At 27.4% G+C, this 24,921-nt stretch overlaps 2 protein-coding genes across 4 annotated transcripts; one reads left to right on the top strand and one right to left on the bottom strand.

The window, feature by feature from the left end:
• The first annotated feature begins 598 nt into the window (after window positions 1-598).
• On the top strand, window positions 599-6,400 carry Beta'cop (coatomer subunit beta'). The gene is made up of 6 exons (XM_074241110.1): window positions 599-718; window positions 1,059-1,410; window positions 1,792-2,730; window positions 2,813-3,987; window positions 4,572-4,838; window positions 6,036-6,400. The coding sequence occupies exons 1-6, from the start codon at window positions 716-718 to the stop codon at window positions 6,072-6,074; spliced, it is 2,775 nt and encodes a 924-aa protein (XP_074097211.1). The 5' UTR covers window positions 599-715; the 3' UTR covers window positions 6,075-6,400.
• A 3,791-nt stretch (window positions 6,401-10,191) lies between these two features.
• Window positions 10,192-24,770, bottom strand: LOC141526273 (uncharacterized). 3 transcript variants are annotated; one of them, XM_074241188.1, is made up of 9 exons: window positions 24,546-24,770; window positions 22,495-22,941; window positions 20,830-20,950; window positions 12,757-13,368; window positions 12,020-12,227; window positions 11,899-11,947; window positions 11,759-11,834; window positions 11,525-11,686; window positions 10,192-11,254 (listed from the first exon to the last, which is right to left on the bottom strand). In XM_074241188.1, the coding sequence occupies exons 2-9, from the start codon at window positions 22,555-22,557 to the stop codon at window positions 11,091-11,093; spliced, it is 1,455 nt and encodes a 484-aa protein (XP_074097289.1). In that variant the 5' UTR covers window positions 22,558-22,941; window positions 24,546-24,770; the 3' UTR covers window positions 10,192-11,090. The 3 variants fall into 3 exon arrangements, with proteins under 3 accessions (XP_074097289.1, XP_074097290.1, XP_074097291.1); XM_074241189.1 differs by having other exon boundaries at window positions 11,525-11,677; XM_074241190.1 differs by having other exon boundaries at window positions 11,525-11,656.
• Window positions 24,771-24,921: the final 151 nt, after the last annotated feature.

Below are 24,921 nucleotides of genomic sequence, written 5' to 3'. Positions count from 1 at the left end.
AAAATTTCTTGACTCAAAAAACTTTAATTTTCTTGAGTCAAGAAAATTTACCCTCCAGTCAAGAATTTTTTTTTCAGTGAGGCATTATTCAGCGGAAAAACTCGCACTAATTTCAATTGTAAAAATTATAAATAAATATAGAAAATTTTAATGTAAATATTTGCGTATTTATTAGTTGAAATTTTTTTTTTAACATGAAAAAAATCATATTCTTCATAGAAATTTTAATTAATTTATTATTTTTAATTTTCTGAGGCCAAACGGAAGTGTTTAAATAATTAAATTACAAACTTCTAAATCATAATTGCATTCGTAATAATTTATAAAATAGTATTCTCTAGATGATAAAATATATTTTATATTGACATTTATTTCATAAAACAAAAAAAAAGGTTTTTTCTTTTTAAACTCTCATTCAATTTAGATTATTACAAATAACATGTTTTACAGATAAAAATATTTATCATATTGAAAAGTAAAAAAATTAATTTCATAGTAACTTTTCATTTATTTTTACTGATTTAAATATTTGAATTATACACATATGTCAGTCAAGTATGTATGTATAGATAGCCAGATGCGCGCGCCGCTATATGTCCATTATTTTGCGCCACGTAAGTGTAACGTTTTTATAGTTGTGTCTTGTTTGGATCAAAAAATATAAATCATTAAGAAAAATAAAATTAAATTTGTATTTATTATAAAATAATTAAAAATGGTAAGTACTTGATTAAAAATTTAATTTTTTATCCTTTATTTTCCTGTAATTTCTTTAATAAAAATGCATAAACTTACTCCTCAAGTAACCACCGTGTCTTTACTAACAGTGGACACGTCAATTTCGCCACATATTTCATTTTTTTAAAATAAAAATTTTATCGAATTATTAATTTCAATAAACAAATTAATAAATCATGCAAAGATTTTATTTTAAATGATTACTTGCTCCTGTAATGATTTTCATACCGCAAGATAACCTACAAAATTTTTACTAGGGCATAGAATTTATTTAATTATTAATTTTCAACAATAACTATGAAAAAAAATTTTTTTTTCAGCCTCTAAGGCTGGACATAAAGCGCAAATTGACCGCAAGGTCTGACAGAGTTAAGAGTGTCGACTTGCATCCGTCAGAACCGTGGATGTTATGTTCGCTCTACCAAGGAAATGTCAACATCTGGAATCATGAAACACAGACACTGGTAAAAACATTTGAAGTATGTGATCTTCCCGTAAGAACTTCAAAATTTGTGCCCAGAAAAAATTGGGTTGTAACAGGATCAGATGATATGCAAGTGAGGGTATTTAATTACAATACTTTGGAGCGAGTTCATTCTTTTGAAGCACACAGTGATTATGTCAGATGTATTGCAGTTCATCCAACTCAGCCTTTTATTCTCACCAGTAGTGGTAAATACTTTAATTAATAATTATCTCTAGATACATAATTAAGAAATGACCTTGTATCTCGTGAACTATTGATATTTTTAAAGATAAAAGCTCATCTCGATGCTACACTCGTTGAGACCTTTCATTTAAGTACCCACATCAATTTTTCATATATTTATATATATTATATATATATATATATATATATATATATATATATATATATATATATATATATATATATATATATGTATATATGAAAAATATATCAAAATGCATGTGGGTACTCAAATGAAAGCTCTTGATGAGTATAACATCAGAATGAGCTTAGATCTTTAAAAACGTCAATAGTTAAGAAAGTACAGTGCAATTGAATAAAATTCAAATAAATTTACTTTTCAGATGACATGTTAATTAAATTATGGAATTGGGAGAAGGCATGGCGAGGACAGCAGGTGTTTGAAGGGCACACCCACTATGTAATGCAGATAGTATTCAATCCTAAAGACAATAACACATTCGCAAGTGCTTCTCTTGACAGAACAGTCAAAGTTTGGCAACTTGGATCCTCGACTGCGAACTTTACCCTTGAAGGTCACGAGAAAGGAGTAAACTGCGTTGATTATTATCACGGGGGTGATAAACCATACTTAATATCCGGCGCTGATGACCGATATGTAAAAATATGGGATTATCAGAACAAAACATGTGTCCAAACGCTAGAAGGACACACTCAGAATATATCTGCAGTCTGTTTCCACCCCGAGCTGCCGATTGTTTTAACTGGATCCGAAGATGGGTCGGTGAGAATCTGGCATGCAGGTACCTACAGGCTGGAGTCTTCTCTCAACTATGGCTTCGAGAGAGTCTGGACTATCTCCAGCATGCGTGGCTCGAACAACGTGGCCATCGGTTACGATGAAGGAAGTGTTATGATTAAAGTTGGTAGAGAAGAACCAGCTGTCTCGATGGACTCGATGGGAGGAAAAATTGTTTGGGCAAGACACAGCGAGATCCAGCAAGTTAATCTCAAGGCCATGGGAGAAGAAGTTCAAGACGGCGAACGTCTGCCGTTGGCTGTTAAAGATATGGGTGCTTGCGAAATTTACCCTCAGACTATTCAGCATAATCCTAATGGCCGGTTCCTGGTCGTCTGTGGAGACGGCGAGTATATTATCTACACTTCAATGGCGCTAAGAAATAAGGCCTTTGGTCAAGCTTTGGAGTTTGTTTGGGCCGCTGATTCCAGTCAGTATGCTGTACGTGAAAGTTCGTCGGTTGTCAAAGTATTTAAAAATTTCAAGGAAAAGAAAGCATTGAAACCTGACTTTGGCGTTGACGGTAATTGCTTTTTTTTATTTTTTTATTATTATTAATTTTTTATTGTCTGTATTTTGATTTATTTATTAATTTTTAATTATAGGAATATTTGGTGGTTTTCTTTTGGGAGTTTCATCAGTCTCTGGGCTTTCATTTTTCGACTGGGAAAATCTCAGACTGATAAGACGTATTGACATTCAACCAACACACGTCTACTGGGCTGAGAACGCATCACTAATAGCCCTCGCGACTACTGACCAGTACTTTATATTAAAGTACCACAGCGAGGCGGTGCTAAATGCAGACGAGAACGCAGAAGATATTGAAGATGCTTTTGAAATGGTCGCCGAAATGAGTGAAGTTGTCAAGACCGGTTGCTGGATAGGAGATTGCTTCATCTACACCAACAGCGTGAACCGTATAAATTACTTTGTAGGAGGTGAAGTCGTCACTATTTCTCATCTGGACCGTCCAATGTACCTCCTCGGCTACGTTCCCAAGGACAATCGTCTCTACTTGTGTGATAAAGAGCTGGGAATAGTTTCTTATTCGCTACTACTTTCAGTCCTGGAGTACCAGACCGCGGTGATGCGAAAAGATTTCGAGACAGCTGACCGTGTGCTGCCGACAGTGCCCAAAGAACACCGTACTCGAGTCGCTCACTTTCTGGAGAAGCAAGGCTTCAAGAGACAGGCTCTTGAGGTATCAACAGACCCCGAGCACAGATTTGAGCTTGCTCTCTCCCTAGGTGACCTTGAGACAGCTCACACTCTCGCCAAAGAAGCCATCAGCCAGCAGAAATGGCAGCAGTTGGCCTCTCTTGCCACTCAGCAAGGAAAACTTAGACTGGCGCAAGAATGCCTACACCACGCACAAGACTTTGGTGGGTTACTCTTACTGGCCACTAGCACTGGCAACGGAAGCATGATTGAAAAACTTGGACAAGCTGCTGATGAAAGTGGGAAGAATAATATTTCATTTTTATCAAACTTCTTGCTGGGAAAAGTTGACGAGTGCTTGGAGATTTTAATAAAAACTGATCGTATTCCTGAGGCCGCTTTCTTTGCACGAGCTTATGCGCCAAGTAAAATTTCTTATGTCGTAAAATTATGGAAGGAAAAACTTTCTGCAGTCAGTGAAAAAGCTGGACAAAGTTTGGCTGATCCAGAACAATATGAGAATTTATTCCCGGGTTACAGAGAAGCGCTCAAGGTTGAAGAGTACTTGAGGGAAGAGTATAAAACCAAGATTCCAGCGTCGAAATTTCCAATTTTGCCGGTAATTATTTGATTATTCAATATTTTTTGTAAAAGAGAGGTAACTCCTCTCTTAGACAAATTATAATCATAAATAAATTATTTATTTATCATTATATTATTAAAATAATGAATAGTTGGCACGTATTTAAAACTGGAGTGCTTATCTAATTAGAATAAAACAATAAACGTTTTATTAATTTAAGTGTAATTGATTTATGCATGAATCGTTATGCGATAAAACGATTACTTTAAACAGGCCAGATTGATCCATCAAATGCCGTGTTTTAAAGTTTAAATCGCAGCGCACACTTTACGATGATTGCGTAACAGTAAACTGATTACATTTATGTTGTGCGAATCCTATCGGAACTAATCCATTACTCAGTTGTAATCAATTTACAATCTACACTTGTAAATGTATAATACCAACAACAATAGCATCCACTCGTTTTATTTACTTGCTTACTCTTATTTTTATTTAATCTCGTTAAATTAATAATTTTATAGTCGTTCATACTCACAATGTATTGTGTTTATTATTAAGTCACGGTTATTAAGATAATCTAGATCGTTGATTTTTTTTTTTTTTTTAATATTTTTCAGTTAAATATTGAGCGAAAACCTGCTGAAGAAATGTTAGCCGCTGGACATGGTACCCACGATGACGACCTAGCGGATGATGACAACAAGAAGGATGACTATTTGGCCAACAGATTGCAAGGGCTTGATTTAGATCACACTGCTGGCGCTCAAATGAAGCCTTTAGTGCCTGAAAAAGTAACGAATCCCAAAAGCACCACGAGACCATTGACGGTAGAGGATGAGGATTTGGATTTGGATCTCGAGCTTGATGAAAATATCGACACCACTGTAAGATAAATTTCTTTTTTATTTTATTTATTTTTAGGTCCATTAAATATATTAATTAAAAATATCAATTACACATTAGTACATCTGCTTTTACATATATTATTCTGGGGATTAAAATATATTATTTTACAATTATAGAATTAATTATATTTATGTAAACATTCGTAATGGATTTTTTAGATAGATTTACTACATTAAATAATATTTAATATAATAATACGATACATGATAAATATTCCACAAAATATGAATTTAATTTTCGTATTTTTTAATTAAATGTCATTTGTTAAATTGCTCTGTATTTTCTTAATTATTGATATTTTTAAAGATATAAGCCCATTTTGATGTTACACTCATCAAGAGCTTTCATTTAAGTACCCACATGCATTTTGATATATTTTTCATATATTCATATAAAATATATGAAAAATTGATGCAGGTACTCAAATGAAAGGTCTTGATGAGTGTAACATCACAATGAGTTTATATCTTTAAAAATGTCAATAGTTCACAAGATACAAGGTCATTTGAAACCGATTTTTTCATATGACTATCCTGGAAACAAAATTTTTTTTCTTCTCTTAATAATATAGATTAAAGAAAAATGTAACATCAACAATTCATCTGTAAAGTCAATTGATAATATCGAATAGCTGTGAATTTTATTTGTGAAACTAATAAATTAGATACGCGTAATGTACTAACAACGATATTGTTAAATAAAATAAATAAACGCTGAGTTGAGGTATAAAATAAAAAAAAATTAATGTGTGTATATATATACATATATATAAAAGGCAATGTATGAAAGCGTGACAAAACGCATAGCTCAGCTACGATTTGCGACTCTGTCGCAGGATTAACTCGATGGGGTTTAGTATGTTATGGCAACAAACCTGTAAATAAAATACACCGTGACTGCTGATAGAGTAAACAGCCTAGGGGTTTTTGCAAAAGCTCTCGGCTAACATACTAAAACATTGAACACATTACTCACATATATCCGTCGGTTCAGGAACATATATGCTTATATATATATTGAATACCCTTCGTTCACGTTCAATTTGTATCGATTACATATATCAACAATAATTATCACATAATATTAGCGCGACTAATGAATTACATAAATAAAATAAAAAATTTAACAAAAAATACTCGATAACTACCGTCATAATAAACATATAATTATTACAGGACGTCAATCTCGATGAGGATCTGCTCGGCGAGGATTAAATCGCAATTGCTGCTGAATTTTCGTAATAAAGTCCTTAATATTATTTTTGACAGTCATTCCTCAGCATTTTATCTGTCATCTAAGTATTAAAATTTAAACGTCGAACGTGAAAAAAAAAAAAAAAAAAAAAATTAATAAATAGAAGAGGATAATTATATTATATAAAATATTCTTTTTACATATAAACATTTTTATCGTCTTTAATTAATCAACTACGTGGTATTTAATTAAAATAAGTACCATTAGTATGTAAGTATAATTAATAATTGTTAATATAAAATTATAAAAAATAAATATACAGACTTATTGTCTAAAATTTATTTCATTATATTTTTTTAAAGAATTATTAATTATTTATTTTAAAATTTTTATATTAAAAAAATATCACATCCGATTTCCTGGAAATTAAAAATTATCCTTTTCTCACAATCCAATTAATAAATAAATAAATTATTTAATTAGTATATTATGTAGTAGGTGTCAAATAAGAGTATCTTGACTTAAACAGCTGGTACTATTCACACGATACGATTTGAGTCTGTATTATGGGTTTAAATGTAAACTGTACATGCTACTAGACTCTGCAACACGATACTCGGAGTAGGACAATATCCGTTAATGCATCAAGATGAGTCAATCGTTAATATAACAGGATACAGCTAACATAATTTACAAATCTTCATTGGAAGTTATGATACTCGATCGCTGTCTAATTATTGTGACAAAACAATATTTTAAATTATCAATCTAGTTAGTCAACTGATTGATTAACTCTTTATTTAAGAATTTGTCGAATGTTAATTTTAAAAAGATCCAACTTAGTTAAATGGGTCCGCTTTTAAAAGAATACTCGAATATTTAATAGCTTTGCCGAGCGGATGGCAATAAAACATTCAATCTTACGTCACGTAGTCTGGAAAAATGGAATTTTATATATAAATAAACCCGAGAGACTGAGAAAAAGTGTGTTGAGAGTAATGAGAAAAATGAGAAAAGTTTAAGTGTTCTTTAGTGTAGGGTGTCAGCAGCTCATGTGCAGACCGATCTTTGTCAGCACTTAACGATCTGCGCGCGCTCTTGTACGCTTTGGCACGTGTCTGTTAATCATCAAAGCAACGACTGCACTAGCTTCTTACATTACTGCATAAGCTACATTTCACCAAGCAAATGACTCAATCTTTCACTTATTTCATTGCTTGGATCTTTTGTAAAAGATTTCTTCTCAAATTTTTAAGAAAAATTTTTTTAAAGACATCTTTTCTTTAAAGATAAATTTAAAAAAATTGAAATAATTATTTTGTATTATTAATTATAAATCAGCAGATATCTGAATTTTTTTTTTTTTTTATTAATTTTAACAAAATATTTTTAAAAAATTTCTTTCATAGTTTTTTAAAAATTGTATTTATAATAAATTTATTTATTAAAAAAAAAGTATTTTAATTTTATTTGTAATAGTTTATTTAAAAAAAATTTTTTTAATGGTTTGATGTCTGTTAATTTAAATATAATTAAATGATAATTTATATTTTTTAGACCGATCTCATAAAATAATAACTATATTATATCTTCAGAGAAAAATATCAAGCAGCAGGCCTAAATATTTAACAACTGGACATAATTTATACGAAAACAAACGACACCTTGTATAAGAACGGAAGGAAAAAAAATAGTTGAGCGTGTAAACGGAAAATCTCAAAAATAAAACCGAAAAGCGCCAGATAATATATCGCTGACTTGAGGGTCGTCTGTTCATATTATGTTAAAGTTAAACGTCCGCCCGCTATGCTTCTTGTACTCGTTTTTCTTCTTCACACACATATAAAATATATATCTATAATAATATAATACGATACAGATACACATAATACTATAAAACAGAAATAGCTTCGTTGACATCTGACTACAAATTGCCCACGTCATTGCGTTTCTCCGACTCCAAGAGAGATCCTTTCCGTAACGTGGCCCAAAACCATTAAAAAGTTTAAAAAACCAAGAGAAGTATATCTGTGAATAACAGAGAAGAGATGAGCCGAGTAATTTCAGCCTTGCGTCATTAGCAGCTAATCATCAAGTGAGAAAATAAGAGACCAATAAAATAGAATTAAAAAAGAAGAAGAAGAAATAATAAATTATCCGAGGTCTTTGCAGCAGCAGCAGTTCACCAAGAAAGTGACGACATGCAAATAGTTGGCCGTGTAAATGGCCGAGCGGTAATTTTCACAATAATTTATCTTGTTCTCTTTAATTATTCTCATCTATTAGATTATATAAACTAACTTTGATGTTGCTGTGTGTTTTTAAAAGATACTATCCATTGTATACTAAACACTTCAAATTATTTTATTTATTTGTTATTTGTTTGCCGATAGATTTTTAAAATAAATAACAAAGGGAGTCTATCAAGCAGCGATTAAAAAATATTTTGCGAAAATATATTACTGTAAGACATCCTTAGTCCTACGGGAAGTAAACAAAGGGAAGAAATAGATAAATAAATAAATAAAGTTTATGTCTCGGCTTTTATGTGTATTAAACATAAAATATTAAATCATAATATACTTTGTAATGTAATATAATATAATAATATAATATATAATGCACAGTTGACTCTTATGTACTCGTATGAGCAAGCTGTATCAGAGCTGGTCCACTATACACGATTATTAACATTTACGTTATTTAACTCACGCCTCGAGCCAGTTATTTATGTCCGATTTTATTATGCTTCTCTGGGATAACTCGAAACCGTCAGAGAACAGTGAACGCCCTGTTTTATTTAGTGGGCATCAATAAAAATCAAATAATAAATAAGAAATAAAATAAAGTTTAAAATTTAACTGGTAAAAATTTGAGCTCCTGGATTGCGCTTAGTTTTTAATTTTAAAGCTTTTATTTTTTGGGAAGAAATAAAAAATTTTTAAAGATTTGATTTAGTTATTGATATTGATAATTATTATTAATGGTTATTAATTAATAATAAAGATGGGATTAGGTGGAATGGTAGACCCGATGCCGGGTTGAACTTTCAGCTGTCGCGCATCATTCAACCCGTGTTTTACGTATTCTTCTCTGGTTTACGACTCTCTTAAGCCGATTCTAATTTTGTTTCTATGGCCACCGTGTGAGCTATCGGTCTGTTACTTGTGAAATCAAGTGTAAATTCCATTTAAAAGCCGACTATTTAAAAAACATATCCTTCTTATAATTACCTAATGACTAATGCAGCCAAAAAGTTATATATTATTTTTGAATTAATAATAAAAATGTACAAGTTTTTTTTTGATTTCTTCTTTGAGATTTTTTGGTCAGTAGTTTGGAAATTTTTTTTTATAATTATTTAAAGTTGAAAATAAATATTTCTTAAAAAATTTATTGAAGAAATTAAATGGTTAGAAAATAAATTTTTGTTTATTAAATTTTAAATTATATTTATTTAAAAATATTTTTAGTATTTTGTATGTTTAAAAATTATTTTCTAAATTAAGAATTTTTTTTTTAAATTTACTTAAGAGAGTTATAAATTTTATATTTAATTACAATGTGAAAGGATTTTTGTGAAGTAACAACAAAAAAAAATTATCTTTATTTTTTTTTTATTTATTTCTAAACATTAATATAATAATAAGAATTTTTTATACTGAAAAAAAAAATAAATAAAAAAAAAATTTTTTTTTTAATTTTTGTAATTAAAATAAAAAAAATTTTTTTTGTAATTAAAATAAAAAAAATTTTTTTTTTAAATTAAAATAAAAAATTAAATACAAAAAATAAAATAAAAAAAATTAAATTAAAAAATTAATTAAAAAAAAAAATTTTTTTTAATTAATTAAAAAAAATGAAACAAAAAAAATTTTTTTTTTTTTTTTAATTTTTCTTCTAAATAAATATTTTTTCTTCAATGTATAAACAATGAGAACCCCTGAATCCGTAGGAGGAGCTTCTAGACGCAAACTCTCCTTTAAAGCTCGCAATTATCAAAAAAACTATCATTAAAGTAAAATCAATTATTAATCTCACCGCGTAAATAATTAAAAACCAAAACAATCTCATTCAACTCTCGATATTGTTATCACTACGCATTAATTATCAGTAAATTATTAAAATAACGCAACGTTTTAATAATAATAGTGTATTTTTAAACGAAATTACATACTGAATAATAATATTAGTAAATATCTTATTATTATTTCGTAATAAAGCGGATGATTAATACGGTAAATTATCTTATTTTTAGTTAAATATAAATACGCTTCATATCATCAATTCCACAACCCACAACTGTTTTATTATTTTAATAAAATATAGTAAACAATCTCTGGGAAATAAAACTATTAAGTTAAAATATGTTAATGAACTGTGTGTGGTTGATAATGGTTAATATCACTAACTTTTAGAGTAATAAATATTTTTATTAATATTTTTACAAAAGAATTTGAGTTCCACAACGAATTCCGAGCAATAAATATATGTTTATTTAATAAATATATGACAATTTTTTATGATAAATAACAATATTATTTCAAAAAGATTAATTTTTAAATTATCAAATTTGAAAAAATTTAGTCATGAATTAGCGCTCTTTTTATTTTTATTTATTGATCAGAATAATAATTTATATCTATCTTTAATTAAATAATAATAATAATAAAAATTGTTCTTTATAATATTTAAATAATTAATACATTTACATCTCTGATAATTATTTTTAAACTCAAGAGAATATCTTAAATCAAAAACTAACTTATTTAATCAATTACTAATTAAAAAATCCTCACTAACTTAACCGATAATTAAAATTATATGAACAATGTTGACTTTTAAAGAAAAAAAATCAATAAATTCCTTACGTATAAATGATAAAAAAAATACATTTTAAATATTGTAACTACTAATCACAATTAAAATTAAAAATAAAACTAGTCCGGGAAAATTTGCCGACGGATAAAGTTCTCAATGGCTTTGGGGATTAAATTGCTTATAAATTATAATTACTTTTATAGTCAATTGATAATTCACATGTAACACTTGGGACGACTTTGAAAATCCATGCTGGGGAACCCTGTTGATGAAACGTTGGCTGACATCGGCGATCCGACCATCGAACTTCCAACACCGATAGTTCCTAGCCCACCGGAGGTGACAGTTGAACTTCCAGGTTCTTCTTTAACATTGACCACTATGTAACAAGCAATTCTTTATTAAAAAGTTGATGTGACGTTTTTGTTATAAAAAAGTGTTAAATTAACACAAAAAAGTGTTAAATATTTAACACAAAAATTTTTACACACAAAAAAGTGTTAAATTAACACAAAAAAGTATTAAATATTTAACACAAAAATTTTTACACACAAAAAAGTGTTAAATTTTTAACAAAAAAATTTTTAACACATTTTACAATCAAAAAATAATTTTTAGATTGTAAAAAATTTATAAAGCTGTGACTCACTGTCTGGCCAATAAGATCTTCCAGACATGGCATCGGCGGTGACGGATGTGTCGTGACGTCTTGAACAACTACCGAAATTATTGCCTACAAATGAACTGCTAGGCATAGAACCCGGAGAACTGGTGGTACTACCTGAAACGTCGATGTAATTTCCTTGAAACGCTTTGATCCGCCGTCAACTTTGGTACTTCTATAAGTTTTAATAATTGTCAAAATAGAGGCGAAGAGACTCACTTAAAGAATTAAATTGTCCGTAGCCGTTCATCGTGGGTATTTGCATCGACTGCATTGGTTGGAGTTGAGGTTGGAGCTACGTAAAAACATAATTAATTATTTTAAAAAAATTCTAATTATTCTTTGCAGAAAAAACTTACCGCTTGACAATGACTGTATGACAACTGAGGCTGCTGGAGACTCCACGTGCTAGTTTAAACAAGTATTTCAATGATTAATGCATGATTCATTATGATTGAGCTGTAAAATTATATTTATCACCTGGCATCGTATCTTGTGTACGCAGTTGGCGCATAAGAAGGTGAAGAATGCGCGAAAATATTTCTAGTTGCTCCTAGATGAACATGACTCGTCGGATACGGATCTCCGAATAATGTTTTATGGTGATAAGAAGTCCCTCGGTATGGTCTCTTCATGCGCTTACGTCTTTTGTAATTACCATTTTCAAACATGTCATCAAACTGCGGGTCTGAGATGATCAAAAATAAAATTATCACCAAAATTATTAAATATTTGCTAAATTAATGTTCAGAAAAATTTAATTAAAAAATTCCACTAGTGAAAATCAACAAAAAATTATTAAAGGAAATTTTTTAAAGCAATTTTTCTATTAAAATTGATAAAAATTAATTTAGCAGACATTTGATAATTTTGAAAATTTTTTTAACAAGTAAATTATGGTAAAAAATAATTCCAAAATAAAATTGACATGTAGAAATTAAAAAAAATTTTAAATGCAATTTTTCATTAATAATTTTTTGTTAAAAAAATTTTTAAAATGTCAAGTGACTGGTAACTTCAATTTCATAGAAATTTTAATAAATTAAAAATGCAATTTTTTTTAAACAACTTTTTGGAAAAAATTTATTTTTAAAAGAAAATTAAAAATTTGTAAAGTGACAGCTAAATTAAATGTTATTTAAAATTGAATTGTTATAAAAATTAACAAAATTGACAGCTGTCAACTAATTTTAGTATTATAAAAAAAAAGCACTCACCAAGTGTCCAAAAGTTTCCTTTCCGTTCGCCACCACCTTCTCTAGGAACTTTGACAAAACACTCATTCAAAGAAAGATTATGCCTGATGGAATTCTGCCAGCCTTTTTTATTCTTCTCATAATAAGGAAACTTATTGGTAATGTATGAATAAATTTCGCTCAACGTCGCGCGTTTGTGCTGAGTGTGATTAATCGCCATGGCGATCAGCGCAACGTAGCTGTAAGGAGGTTTTATCAATGTCGAGGAAGCCTCACTGCTGTTAGAGATGGACCCAGTGGTGCTGGCCTCGTTGGTATTAGCCGAGAGGCTAGTGTTTGCGCTCGTGGACGAGGCATTTGGCGTCGAAGCTGTCGAGGTTTTCGCGCTGCTCGAGCTGTGAAGAACTACAGGCGGGGACGCACCGGTCTTGTCATCGCAATGATGATGGTGGTGATGATTGCTTGAGTGCATTGATATCGCTGACCGAGGACTGCTGTGGTTCAAGTGGTCATGCAAGTGACCCAGCGAATGCGGGTGAGTTGTTAAACTTCGCGTGAAATTATTCACCGTCATGTCCATGTCTTTTTGCGCAGTCATGCATCCTGAAGACATGTCTGTTACATAATTACTTACTGAAACAAATTTTAATAAAATTCTGTAAATGTAAATCTTAAAATTGGTCACAGGAATTCAAGACAATAATTTTAAACTACGTATTGATTGATTTTAGTTGAACGTTTCGTCCTTTTATAAGGACTTCCTCAGCAACTACAAATAAACATAAAAATTATAGCCTTTGTATACAAAAATAGATGTAAAAAAAATTTTATCGTATTAATTAAACCTTAATTATACTAGTTCACAGTTTAAAATATATTATTGTTAAAATATATAAAGTATTACACAATAAAAAATTTTGCGATAATGCGTCAAAAAATTTTGTGTTAATTTAATGCAATAAATGTTAAATTTACACATAAAGTGTTAAATACTTAACATAAAATTTTTTACGCAATGACGCAAATTTTTTTACTGTGTAGTACACAGAAAAAAAAAAAATTAATTTGAATCAAGTAAATAATTTTGAAGAATTTTATCTTTTTAATTTGAGTAAAAAAATTCTTAAACTAAGAAATGTTTCTTGGTTTAAGTACATTTTACTTAATTCAAGAATTTTTCACTTTGATTCAAGACAATGAAACTTCGAGTCAAGCTTCAAATATAAATACCGAAAAAATTCCAAAGGGGGGTATTCTTCAGGAGAACTAATTGCTCCTTTTTTATTCACAAGATTGTTATCAATTTCTCCGAAATTGAAACAATAAAAATCAATGGACTAGCAATGCTGGGTATTACATTTATAATTATAATAATATAACGCTGAATAAAACGTGGGCTTGTGAGCCACCAAGAGTTCTTAGAATCTGGTGGAAGTCATCGAGCTATAAACAATTAGGTCGTTTAATATAAGAGTAATAATACAAGACCTAAGAACGAATTCGAAACTCTTATATTATATCAAGTACTCTTTTTTTTTTTTTTTTTTTTTTTTATTCTTCGATAGTGATAAACAAAAATTAAACTGTACATTTGTCGTTGAATAAGTGTATCGTATATTCTTCTTGAAGAAATTAAAAAATTTTTGGGATTTGCGTTTTTTTATTCATCTGCAATCTGAAATTTGTGCAGAAATTCATTGGTGCATTAGAACGGTTCGCGATATTACAGTATTATAAACAAAAATGTATTTTAGTACTGAGTCCTTACCACGCGACCACGTAGTCACGTTTCATTGAACGAAAATCGAGTATTGTTGATACTTGTTCGCTTCTGAGTGTGTTATTATGTGTACTAGCTACCGGAACAAAATATATCGTACGTGCTTGCAACACTATTTAAATTATTATATTTATATGACGGAATTGTATTTATATTTACTTTCAGTCGAAAAACTTACATGTATTTCCTTTAAATATTTTGGAAATTATAGATAAAAACTTTTGGAGTTTTATTTTCATGAGAAGATATCAAATTGATAATTATTCAAAATTTGAAAAGTAATAAATCATGTTTGATAAAAAAAATACTCATATCTTCAAATTAAAAAATTTTCTTATTCAAAGTAAAACTTTAAAATTCAAATTTAGCGCTAAATGTTCTTCAGAAATAATATTTAAATTCTCGTCCTTATTTAAAATATTTAAATGACTTAATATTGGAAATTTTTTTACAACAATTGTAGATGTTAAATTATGAAAATTGTAACGTTTCGCTGATTAATTTTAGCTTAATTAGACAAATTAAAAATCAAAAAAATAATTTTTAATTCTTGTAATTTAATGTCTTCATTTATTGTCCGAAATTCCCAAGATTAAGTCTTCAAGAAATTTATAATAATGAAAAAAAGAAGAAATTAAAAAAGCAGAAGAATAAATATAATTAATTCACAATTGTGATAGAAGTTCCTGATCTACCACAAAAGATCCGCGTGCTTTTTAAAAAGTATTTTATATGTTTTCAAAACAAATAAAGATATTAAAGACTGTCATAACACTGTTTTTTATAAACGTTTAAATTAACTCCCGTCAATTCCTGTTTAAAATTCAATCTACTTTTTTACAGTATAAAATAATATATATGTTTACATTTTTTTTCAATTATTTTGTCAAAATATCTATTACATAAATATATTCTCGCTAAAATAATCATATTCATGCTTTAAAAAAAACTACCAGAGGAAAAAAAGGGTTAGAGGTCGCGATGACTTATAAACTCGGAACAAAAAATTTAATCACCGGGGTTTAGTATTCGTAAAATGCTAAGAGTAAAATATGTATTCGTAAAGAGCTAAGAGTAAAATATGTATCGTTGATAAGCGTAATTTAATCCGATCGTGACATCACACATTGTGTTACTGTTATTAGTTTATTACTGTGAAAGAATACGAGTCGCATTAATTTTATTATATTATCAAATCTTTCAAAATTGCTACCCTCAATTATAAATTATCGAATTTTTTTACTCCAATAACCAAATTTTACTTTAATAATCAAATTGTTAATTATTCAATTATTTGGAATTTTGTTTTTAAATTATAAAATTATTTGCATAATTTATTTATTTACTTTGCTGTAAAAATTGTTTTAAAAAAATTAATATTAAAGTCAATTATCAAAAGAAGAAAACAAATTTTTCAATTTTATATTTTCTTTATTTTAAAAATTTTTTATTTTTATAAAATATTTTATCAGTTTAAAATTTTTAAAACTAAAAAACAAATAAGAAGAAATGTTAAAGAATTTTAATTAAATCAAAAATTAGCCACAATAATTTAAGAAGAAATAAAAATTCCAACAAATAATAAAAATTTAATTAATTATTAAAAGAAGAAAACAAATTTTTCAATTTTATATTTTCATTATTTTTTAAATTATATATTAGAGAAATTTTTTATTTTAATAAAATATTTTATCAGTTTAAAATTTTTTAAAACCAAAAAACAAATAAGAATAAATAAAAATTCCAACAAATATAATTTTTAAATAAAATAAACAATGAGTAATATCATCTCTAATTGCAATCAGGTGTTAACTATGACTACTCTAGACATAAAATCTTGTTTATAAAGAAGCACGCGAGTTTTTTTTCGCTTGCGCTTCAAGAATGCGAGTTGAGATAAAATAACTCTAATTAAATGAAATAAATTGAATTTGAGAGCGGTAGTGGACTGATATGGAGATGAAGTTTTTTTCTAAAGTCTTTAATTTCAGTCTCAGTCTCAACTTCTATCCCTCGGTTCTCCACTCTGGCAACATAGTATCTAAGTCAGCGGGCACGTGCTTCCTCTCATCGTGATATGATGTTTTCAGTTGATACAATTAGCCATGATACAAGTGCCCCAGGGTATTTAGTGTAACTTGACCTACGACCTCTCTGTCACCCCATCGATACACCCCTAATAATAATAATAATAATAATAATAATAATAATAATAATAATAATAATAATAATAATAATAATAATAATAATAATAATAATAATAATAATAATAATAATAATAATAATAATAATAATAATAATAATAATAATAATAATAATAATAATAATAATAATAATAATAATAATAATAATAATAATAATAATAATGTACCAGTAGTTCTTTAAATTAGTGTTCATTTCTTCCCACTGCAAAAAATTATCCAAAAGTTAAATTGTAAAGTTTAAATAAATTTTAAACATCAGCTAAAACGCTCAATTGTTATCGCAATTAAATTTTTCCGTGTAAGAATCTGGGACTAAGCCAGGGCAATGGGTCATCTTTGAAGCGATAGCGCATCTTATATTATCACTTGACAAACAGCCAATCGAAGTTACGGATCTCGACCTCAGGATAACGTAATGTAATTGCAATCTACTTAGCCAGACGGATGCTGTAAATTTTCCGCAATATTAAAATTTTACAGTATTTCGGTAACCGCTTACATAATTATTACAATATATATTATATTTTATTTTATATAATTCTAAAAAGTCTACTACAACATTAACATCTGCTGATTTTTATCTTCTCTAAGAAAAAATAAAAAATAAAAACCGGGAAATTGAGTGAATAAATAACTTGTAAATAAAGTAAACAAATAAAATGCTGTAAGTAATATAGACACGGATAAATAATTATTTGGATAATTGCCAGTTGAGTATATGACACTAAATTCATTGACTTTAAACACTACAAGCAAACAAATGATACAAGACATACATGATTTACAGTATGTATATCTTCACCTGCATACATTTAATTTGAAATTTTTATTTTATGTTATTTATAATATACGTAATATAATATACATAATATTAATATTTTATTTTATTATTAATGCATTGATATTTATATTTATATTTATAAATGTATTACGATAAAATGTTACTTATATCCCTCTTATCTTCGTGTAACGATTGGCCCCAAAGCATGCCCTTGTTTACTACGAATCTATAAATATACGTATCACTGAAAAAATTTTAGTGAATGTAAACTGACAACCCGATTAAAAAATAAATAAACAAAAATTAACAACTCATCGCCCGTGTGACTGAAGAAAATTTTTACGTCAAATAAAGCTTACGTCACGTCAGCTCGGAAAATTTTTAGTGATTTTCGTCAGTGAAATTTTGACCGCGGCACAGAAAAAAAGAAAGTCATGCGTAAATTTTTTTAAATCAAGAAAATTTTAAGGAAGATTGAAAATTTCTTGAATGAAATTAAAATTTCTTCAACGAAGTTAAATTTTTATAAGCCAAAAAAATTTCTTCTTGCTCCAAAATAACTTCGAAGCTTCTTTACAATTTTCTTGGTTCAAAAAAATTTTTTTTTCTGTGCACAATAAAAAATTTTGCGTCAAAAAATTTATGGATTAAATATTTAACACTTTCATGTGTAAATTTAACATTCTTTGTGTTAAATTAACACAAAACAGTGTTAAACATTTAACAAAAAAATTTTTAACACAAAAAAGTGTTAAATATTTAACACAAAATTTTTTGACGCAAAATTTTTTTCTGTGTGAAAAAAAAATTGATAAGAATTTTTTTCTACTGTTTTTTTAAAAATCCAAGATGTAAGTATGTAAAATAAAATCGAGGTAATCTGAAAATTTGATTTACATGCAACTATACATTTATATTAATAAAGCGAAGAGCTTAAACTCAGCTGCCGAGTCGGTTGAGCGAAACTTTTTACACTTGCGTACTCAACCAATTACACGTAAAGTTATCTTGAGTATAAGTAGTATTTTATAGTATGTAGTACACAGTTTAGAAGAAGAGATGAAACGCTAAAACGGGCTGGTGAGAATAAGTATAAAGAATAATATAAAAATTACGGAATACGAAAGCGCGGTATGGCGTTCATAGGACCATATATCAGGTCCCCGTAAAGCTCTCCAAGATTAGCGACCCGTAATTCTTGCCCTCTATTTTATATATACTTATACTTATATATTTTACATGGATCATAGATCTTATAATTAAGTATACATGGCTTTTCTTCTTCTTCTTCTTCTATATTTCTTCATCTGAGGGATTTTTTTTATTTTTAAGTACCCTTATTTTTATTTTTAATAAATTAATAATAAGAATTCTTTTTTATGGAGTTTTTTTATAAATATATTGATTTTATATCTCTGAAAGAATACTTATTATGAATTTATAAATATGGAAGTAATTATTATTTAAAATTATGAAAAAAATTTTTCTTCTTCCTGATTTAATTTTAATCTTATTATTTTTTTATACTCAACTTCTGAAAAATTATTATTAGTAGATTCCATAGAAATCTAACTATTGCATTGGTCCGCATGACGGAACTTTTGAAAAATTTTGCTATATTTCGACTATACTCGTCGAGCTGAGTTGGAAAATGCATATGGTTCAAAAGTTTATATATGTATGTATAATAGATATAACGCGGCTTGTCACGACGATAGCGTCGCCAATTTACGTCGGATCTTTACCAAACTCAACATAATTATTCTACAGATAGATACCGAAGTCAAGTTCGTAGATGAGCTTAATCGGTCAAGTAATTTAGAAATGCCAGGATTTTGAAATTTTCAAAATCATAAAAATTTATATTTCTTCACTTTCTTGCTCGAATAACTCTTGAATGGAATAACTTGTCGAAATTCTGTTAATTGCATCTGAAAGCTCTTCAAATAAGCTTTAATTTGAGTACCATACTATATGTTTTGTCTCAAAAGTAGGTCCTATTCCGCTATACCAAATATGAAATTTGCTGTTGCACTCGTTTTACCAAACGTCATCCAAAACTTTAGATTTTTACATTCATTTTCATGAAATCTACTTCCATTTCGGCTGCCGAATGGCCTTTTTATTATTATTAAAAAATTAATTACTAGTAAACATTATCTCTTCTTTCAAACACCAAAGTCTCAAATATTTAACTTTTAAATAAAATCAACTTACATCTTACATTACAAATAAATAAATAAATCTTTTACAACTAAAACTCTTTCCTATCACTTTAATACTCGCGATTAAACAAATATTTACATATAAATCTAAATGATAATCAATCTAAGTAACACAATACGAGATTACATACATAATACACTTACAAACTTCCATTCTTATCTCTTCGTTTAATTGCTTCCGATATAACAAATAATAAATAATAATAAAATCTAAACCAAGTAAAACGATACCGTCTAAAATTTTTAGATTTTCATCATCAACAATCCATGAAATAAAAACTTTGGTAATCATCTCGGGACCTCCTGTGCTCATACTCCCAATGCCAAGAAATAAATGATTAATTAATTTAATACAAAAAAAAATAATTGTAATTATTTAACGTTATTTTGTGAGCAGTTAAGTGTAAATGTATGTTCATGTATCCAGCTCGTAAATAAGGATTTAAATGAAGATGTGTACAATGTACAAATATAAACTATTAACGAATAAGACGTCTCCCTCCGTTTCCTCCGTCTCCGACCCACTGTACAACTCATACGTCACTTACTACCACACGGTGTGACTAAATGCCGTGAAGAGAGATCAGGGCAAGCACGCTCCCGCGGTCCATCATGTCTATTTAATTCATTTCCCTCATACTTATCTTCATCCTCAGCTTCTTACTATCCATTTACATTTTTGATACTTTTTTCTCTCCATATACTCGCTATATATTATATTTTAGTATTATTAGAACTATGGGATAAGTCGACTGGAAACTTGTGTCTAATTTTTCATTTCTTCTTTAATTTTGAGGTAAATGTTCCAATTTTTGAGATTAATTTGAATTTTTAATGAAAATTTTATTAATTAGACTCTTTTACAACAAAAGTATTTTTTTTTAAATATTAATTCTTGAAATTTGATAAATAATTAAAAGTAAAATAAAATAAAGCCAAAATTTGGCAATTGTAATACGCGCGCGTTATTTATCTTTTAAAATTGATACAATAATAATTAAAGAAGATAATTTAAGCACTTAGGAGTTAAATTACTTTGTACTTGACTAATTATTGATAAAAAATTAATAAAAACTTAACTAATTAATAAAAATAAAAAATTACCTTGATGAAGAGCTGGAAGTGACGGTGATAATTGATAAGGTTCCTGTTTTATTTTTAATGAATGAGGCGAATCTTGCAAACTACTCAAACTAGGACTTCCTAAACTGTCCTGCGGAATATCCTGAAAAAAAAAAAAGCTGTAATTAGTTCTTAAAATAATTTTTAATCAACTTTTTTGTTATCTTCATATTTAATTTACAGATATCATTAAATTACTTGAGCTTTAATGGATAATTTTAGGAAATATACAATAGAATTTATAAAATAATTAATACGATGTTTGAATACTCAGGATCTAAATAATGCATGAGCGTGTTTGGCTGTGCTCAAGATGTTTGAAGTCCTGTCGGGTAGCTTACAAACACCGCAACCCTGTTTTGACATCGCATTATGCCTGGCCAAACTTATCATCTTAAGCAGTTTATTGAGAATTAGATCGCTTAGTTGTATTACTCTACATCTCATGTTTTGCTTCAGTGATTTATTTATTGGAAAACAACCAACAAAAATTACTCAAAAGTCATATCAAATTTCTCGCTTAATTTTTAGCACTACTGTTTAGTATTAATTATAATTATTGTCAACTGATTAATAAATAATAAGTATTGATTTGTTCAGTATTGTAATTTAATTCTTCTAGCCTTGAAATTTTCTTGGTAATCGATATTTAATGCGTTTTTAAAATGTTCATTCATATACTTTATATTTTATTGTTATTTCGATTTATTTATTGACTATTTAGAGTGTTTATTACTAGTAATTGTTGTTTATTATCCAGAACAAATATAAACATGTTTATAAATCATTTTGATGATATAATTTAGCATTGAAATTAATTTTTATATGTAATTAAATTTTTATTTAAAAAATTTAGTAATTTTAAAAAATTGATTTTAAAACAATTTAATTAATTAAAAAAAAAATGATTTTTTTACTCTAAAATTTTAAATTAAAAAATTAATTTTTTTCCATTTGTAAACTTAATTTTTAAAATTTATCAATTTTAATAAAAAAATTAAAAAGAATTTAATTTCCATAAAAAATTATAATTTTTGAAAGTTATCCAATTTTTTTGTTTATTTATTGAGATATTTAAAAAAAAATTTATTTTATTGAAACATTAAAATATTAACAGACAAAATTGTTATTTTTAAACAATTAAATAAAAAAAAATATTTTAATTATTTGAAAAAAATTTTTTAAAAATCAAAAAATGAATATTTTAAAAATTAAACTAAATTATTATTATTTTAATTATTATAATTATATTATAATTGATAAAAACTAATTTTAAAAGCTGACTTAAATTTATAAAACCTATAAAAATTTATAAAAAAAAAAAAAAATATGACAATAAAGTTAGCTGTCACTTGAAAATTTCTTAATATATTTTAACAAATAAATTAGTTCCAAAAAATGATTTAAAAAAAATTGCATTTGTAGTTTTTTTAAATTTCTAAATGTCCATTTTTTTTATAAGTTTTTTTTGCTATAATTTATTTGTTACAAAAATTTTTAAAGTTATTAATTATCTGCTAAGTTAATTTTTGTAAAAAAAATTTATAAAATTGCTCACTATTAATGTAATACTCTGTACTTTACGGCCCTTAGGGAACACTTGTTCTAGGGTTGATTGAATTAAATAAATAAATAAAATAGACTTACCCCAGAAGGAGAAAGAATATGAGATACCATGCTAAAGTCCGTATTGTGAATAAAATAGCTCATAAAAAAGTCTAAAAACTCGTAATCTTGGAACACATACCGATAAAATTATTTCACTGTATACTACCAAACGTCACAAATATCTTTTTACAAATTTAGACATCACTTCACATTAAAAGTAACTAAAAAACCTTAACCGATAAACTCAGTCTTAGCAATCAACATAAATATTAAAAAATGATTATAAATATTAATTTGATCGTTAAGTCACAATATTAAAACAAGTCACTTTATAATTATAATTAAAATACATTTTAACAGACAATCTGAAGGTCTTGAACTTGGCTGGTTGATTTGACCCTTGATTTCTTCAGTGATTAATCAAAAAATAATTTCTTCTCTTTTGCTCCGAATCGAGGCTTTTAAAATCACCGCTTACATAAACATCTGCAAAGTAGAATAATTAAAAATTAATTTTATTGTTAATTAATTTATAATTAATTAATTAATAGAAGAAATGAAAAATACAAATATTGAAACGTTAATAAGAGGGTAAAAAAATTAAAGGGTTGTCAAGCGCTACACGCTATTTCCCTAATGTAACAAATGTGTTATCTGACAAAAAAAAAATCTAAAAAAAAAGCCGGGTGACAAATAAGCGACAGCTGAACACTTTAGTCAGCTATAACTAAGTATTAAGAATGAAGAAGTGAGCTTCATCGTTTAGCGCCTTCTTAACATCTTTTTCCGGCGGCCTTTTATTTTGATCATAAGTGTTTCCGTCGGCAATCGATCGCCCAGATATATTCAAACATTATAGCACCGGATCCAAAATATAAAAATACCCCACCCTTCACCCTCTTCTTTTTAGCTTATGCCCAATAATTATTTTGATGACTTTATAGCTGTTAATCTGTCCCTTTGCCATGATACCCAAAATAGCAAATGAAAATTAATGTAACACATATTTAATAATTTTAAACAATTTTAAATATTTAATAATTTTATAAATTTAAAACAAACAAATTATAGCCAAAAAAAATTGACATCTAGAAATTTAATTAAAAAATGATAAATTAAAAAAATAAAAAATTCAATTTTTTAAAAATAATTTTTTTGGAACAAAAATTTTTGTTAAATAAAATTAAAAAATTGTCAAGTGACAGCTAACTTGAATATGATATTCATCATAAATATCAAGCATCTGACAATTGTTGTATTTATAGAAAAAAAAAATTTTTCTTTTAATAAATAAATAAATTAATTAATCATTTATTTAAATAATTAAAAAAATTTCAAATTAATGAAGAAATATTAATAAAAAAAAATTGTCAAATATATGCTACTGTTATTTATTGTAAAAAATTTTATTATTAAAAAATTTTTATTTCACATTAAAATTATTTATAAACAATAAAGAAGAAAATCTTATGATCATTTCTTCTTAAACTTCACTTTTAAAAATTAAAATAAAAAATTTAATTTTGAACAAAACCATAAATTAAGATTAAAAATCTTAAAATTTAAAATTAAAAAAAGAAAAGTTTTCTTTCAATCCCAATTTAATCCCCAGAAAACTAACAAAATTAATTACAGTAACTAATATAAGACACTAATTAATTATCCGACAATAGAACATGGTTAACTTGAACAGTAACAGTAATAATGGATTAACTTCTTAAAGAAGACATTAATCGTTGACACTGAGAGCGGTACAAACGCTTGTAATTATTGTGAAGAAATAATTGTATTTAAATAATAAATGATTTAAATAAAAAAATTTATTATTTATTATTCACGATTATTGTAGTAATAAATATTAATATTTAATGTTGATAATAATAACAATGATAAGGATGTTTATATGTTTATAAAACAATTAGTGCGTTATCAATAAATGATACTTAATTAAATAACTTAATTTAATTGAATTATTATTTTTGTTTGTTTAAAATTTTTGACTGTTAGATGATAACTTTATATATTTGTAAACTTTGTTGTTAATGGGCTGTTATCTTATATTAACAATAGTTATTTAGATAGTAATTCACCTTTTGCCTCACAAATCACTTGTTGATGTTTTTAGTCTTTTTGGTGGGTAATTTAAATAAAAAAATTGTCGTCACTATCACTGAAGCACGGTTTTTGGCTTTGGATGTTTTCCAATTGATATAATAAAATACTAACTATCAACTACTCGAGGGAATAATCGAACTCAAGTGAGTAAGCGAGCTCCGAAGTACCGAGGAATAACACCGCTGTTGTTTCAAAGAGGACTGTTGTATGAAAGAGCGTCGGCGTAACCGCGTATCGTTGGGAGGCGACGTTTCGCGGTAGAGGCGGAGCTTTCGGGTGATGTTGAAAAAATTGTAAGACGCCTTCCTTATTTTTATGAGTTTAATTTGTGATTTTAATTATTGGTGATAG

The sequence above is a fragment of the Cotesia typhae genome, unplaced genomic scaffold, assembly GCF_013202065.1.
Source record: "Cotesia typhae breed Kobodo isofemale line unplaced genomic scaffold, CoteBio_Ctyphae contig_33, whole genome shotgun sequence".
Classification (NCBI taxonomy): Eukaryota; Metazoa; Arthropoda; class Insecta; order Hymenoptera; family Braconidae; genus Cotesia; species Cotesia typhae.
This window is presented reverse-complemented; position numbering and strand designations above follow the sequence as displayed.

Coding starts and splice junctions, on each gene's coding strand:
- LOC141526273 (XM_074241188.1), bottom strand. CDS start 22,557: ATGAGCTATTTTATTCACAATACGGACTTTAGCATGGTATCTCATATT. Junction 12,228..12,756: donor AGGAAACTTTTGGACACTTG/GTGAGTGCTTTT, acceptor TGATCATCTCAG/ACCCGCAGTTTGATGACATG. Junction 11,948..12,019: donor TACACAAGATACGATGCCAG/GTGATAAATATA, acceptor TGTTTAAACTAG/CACGTGGAGTCTCCAGCAGC.
- Beta'cop (XM_074241110.1), top strand. Junction 3,988..4,571: donor CGAAATTTCCAATTTTGCCG/GTAATTATTTGA, acceptor AATATTTTTCAG/TTAAATATTGAGCGAAAACC. Junction 4,839..6,035: donor ATGAAAATATCGACACCACT/GTAAGATAAATT, acceptor TAATTATTACAG/GACGTCAATCTCGATGAGGA.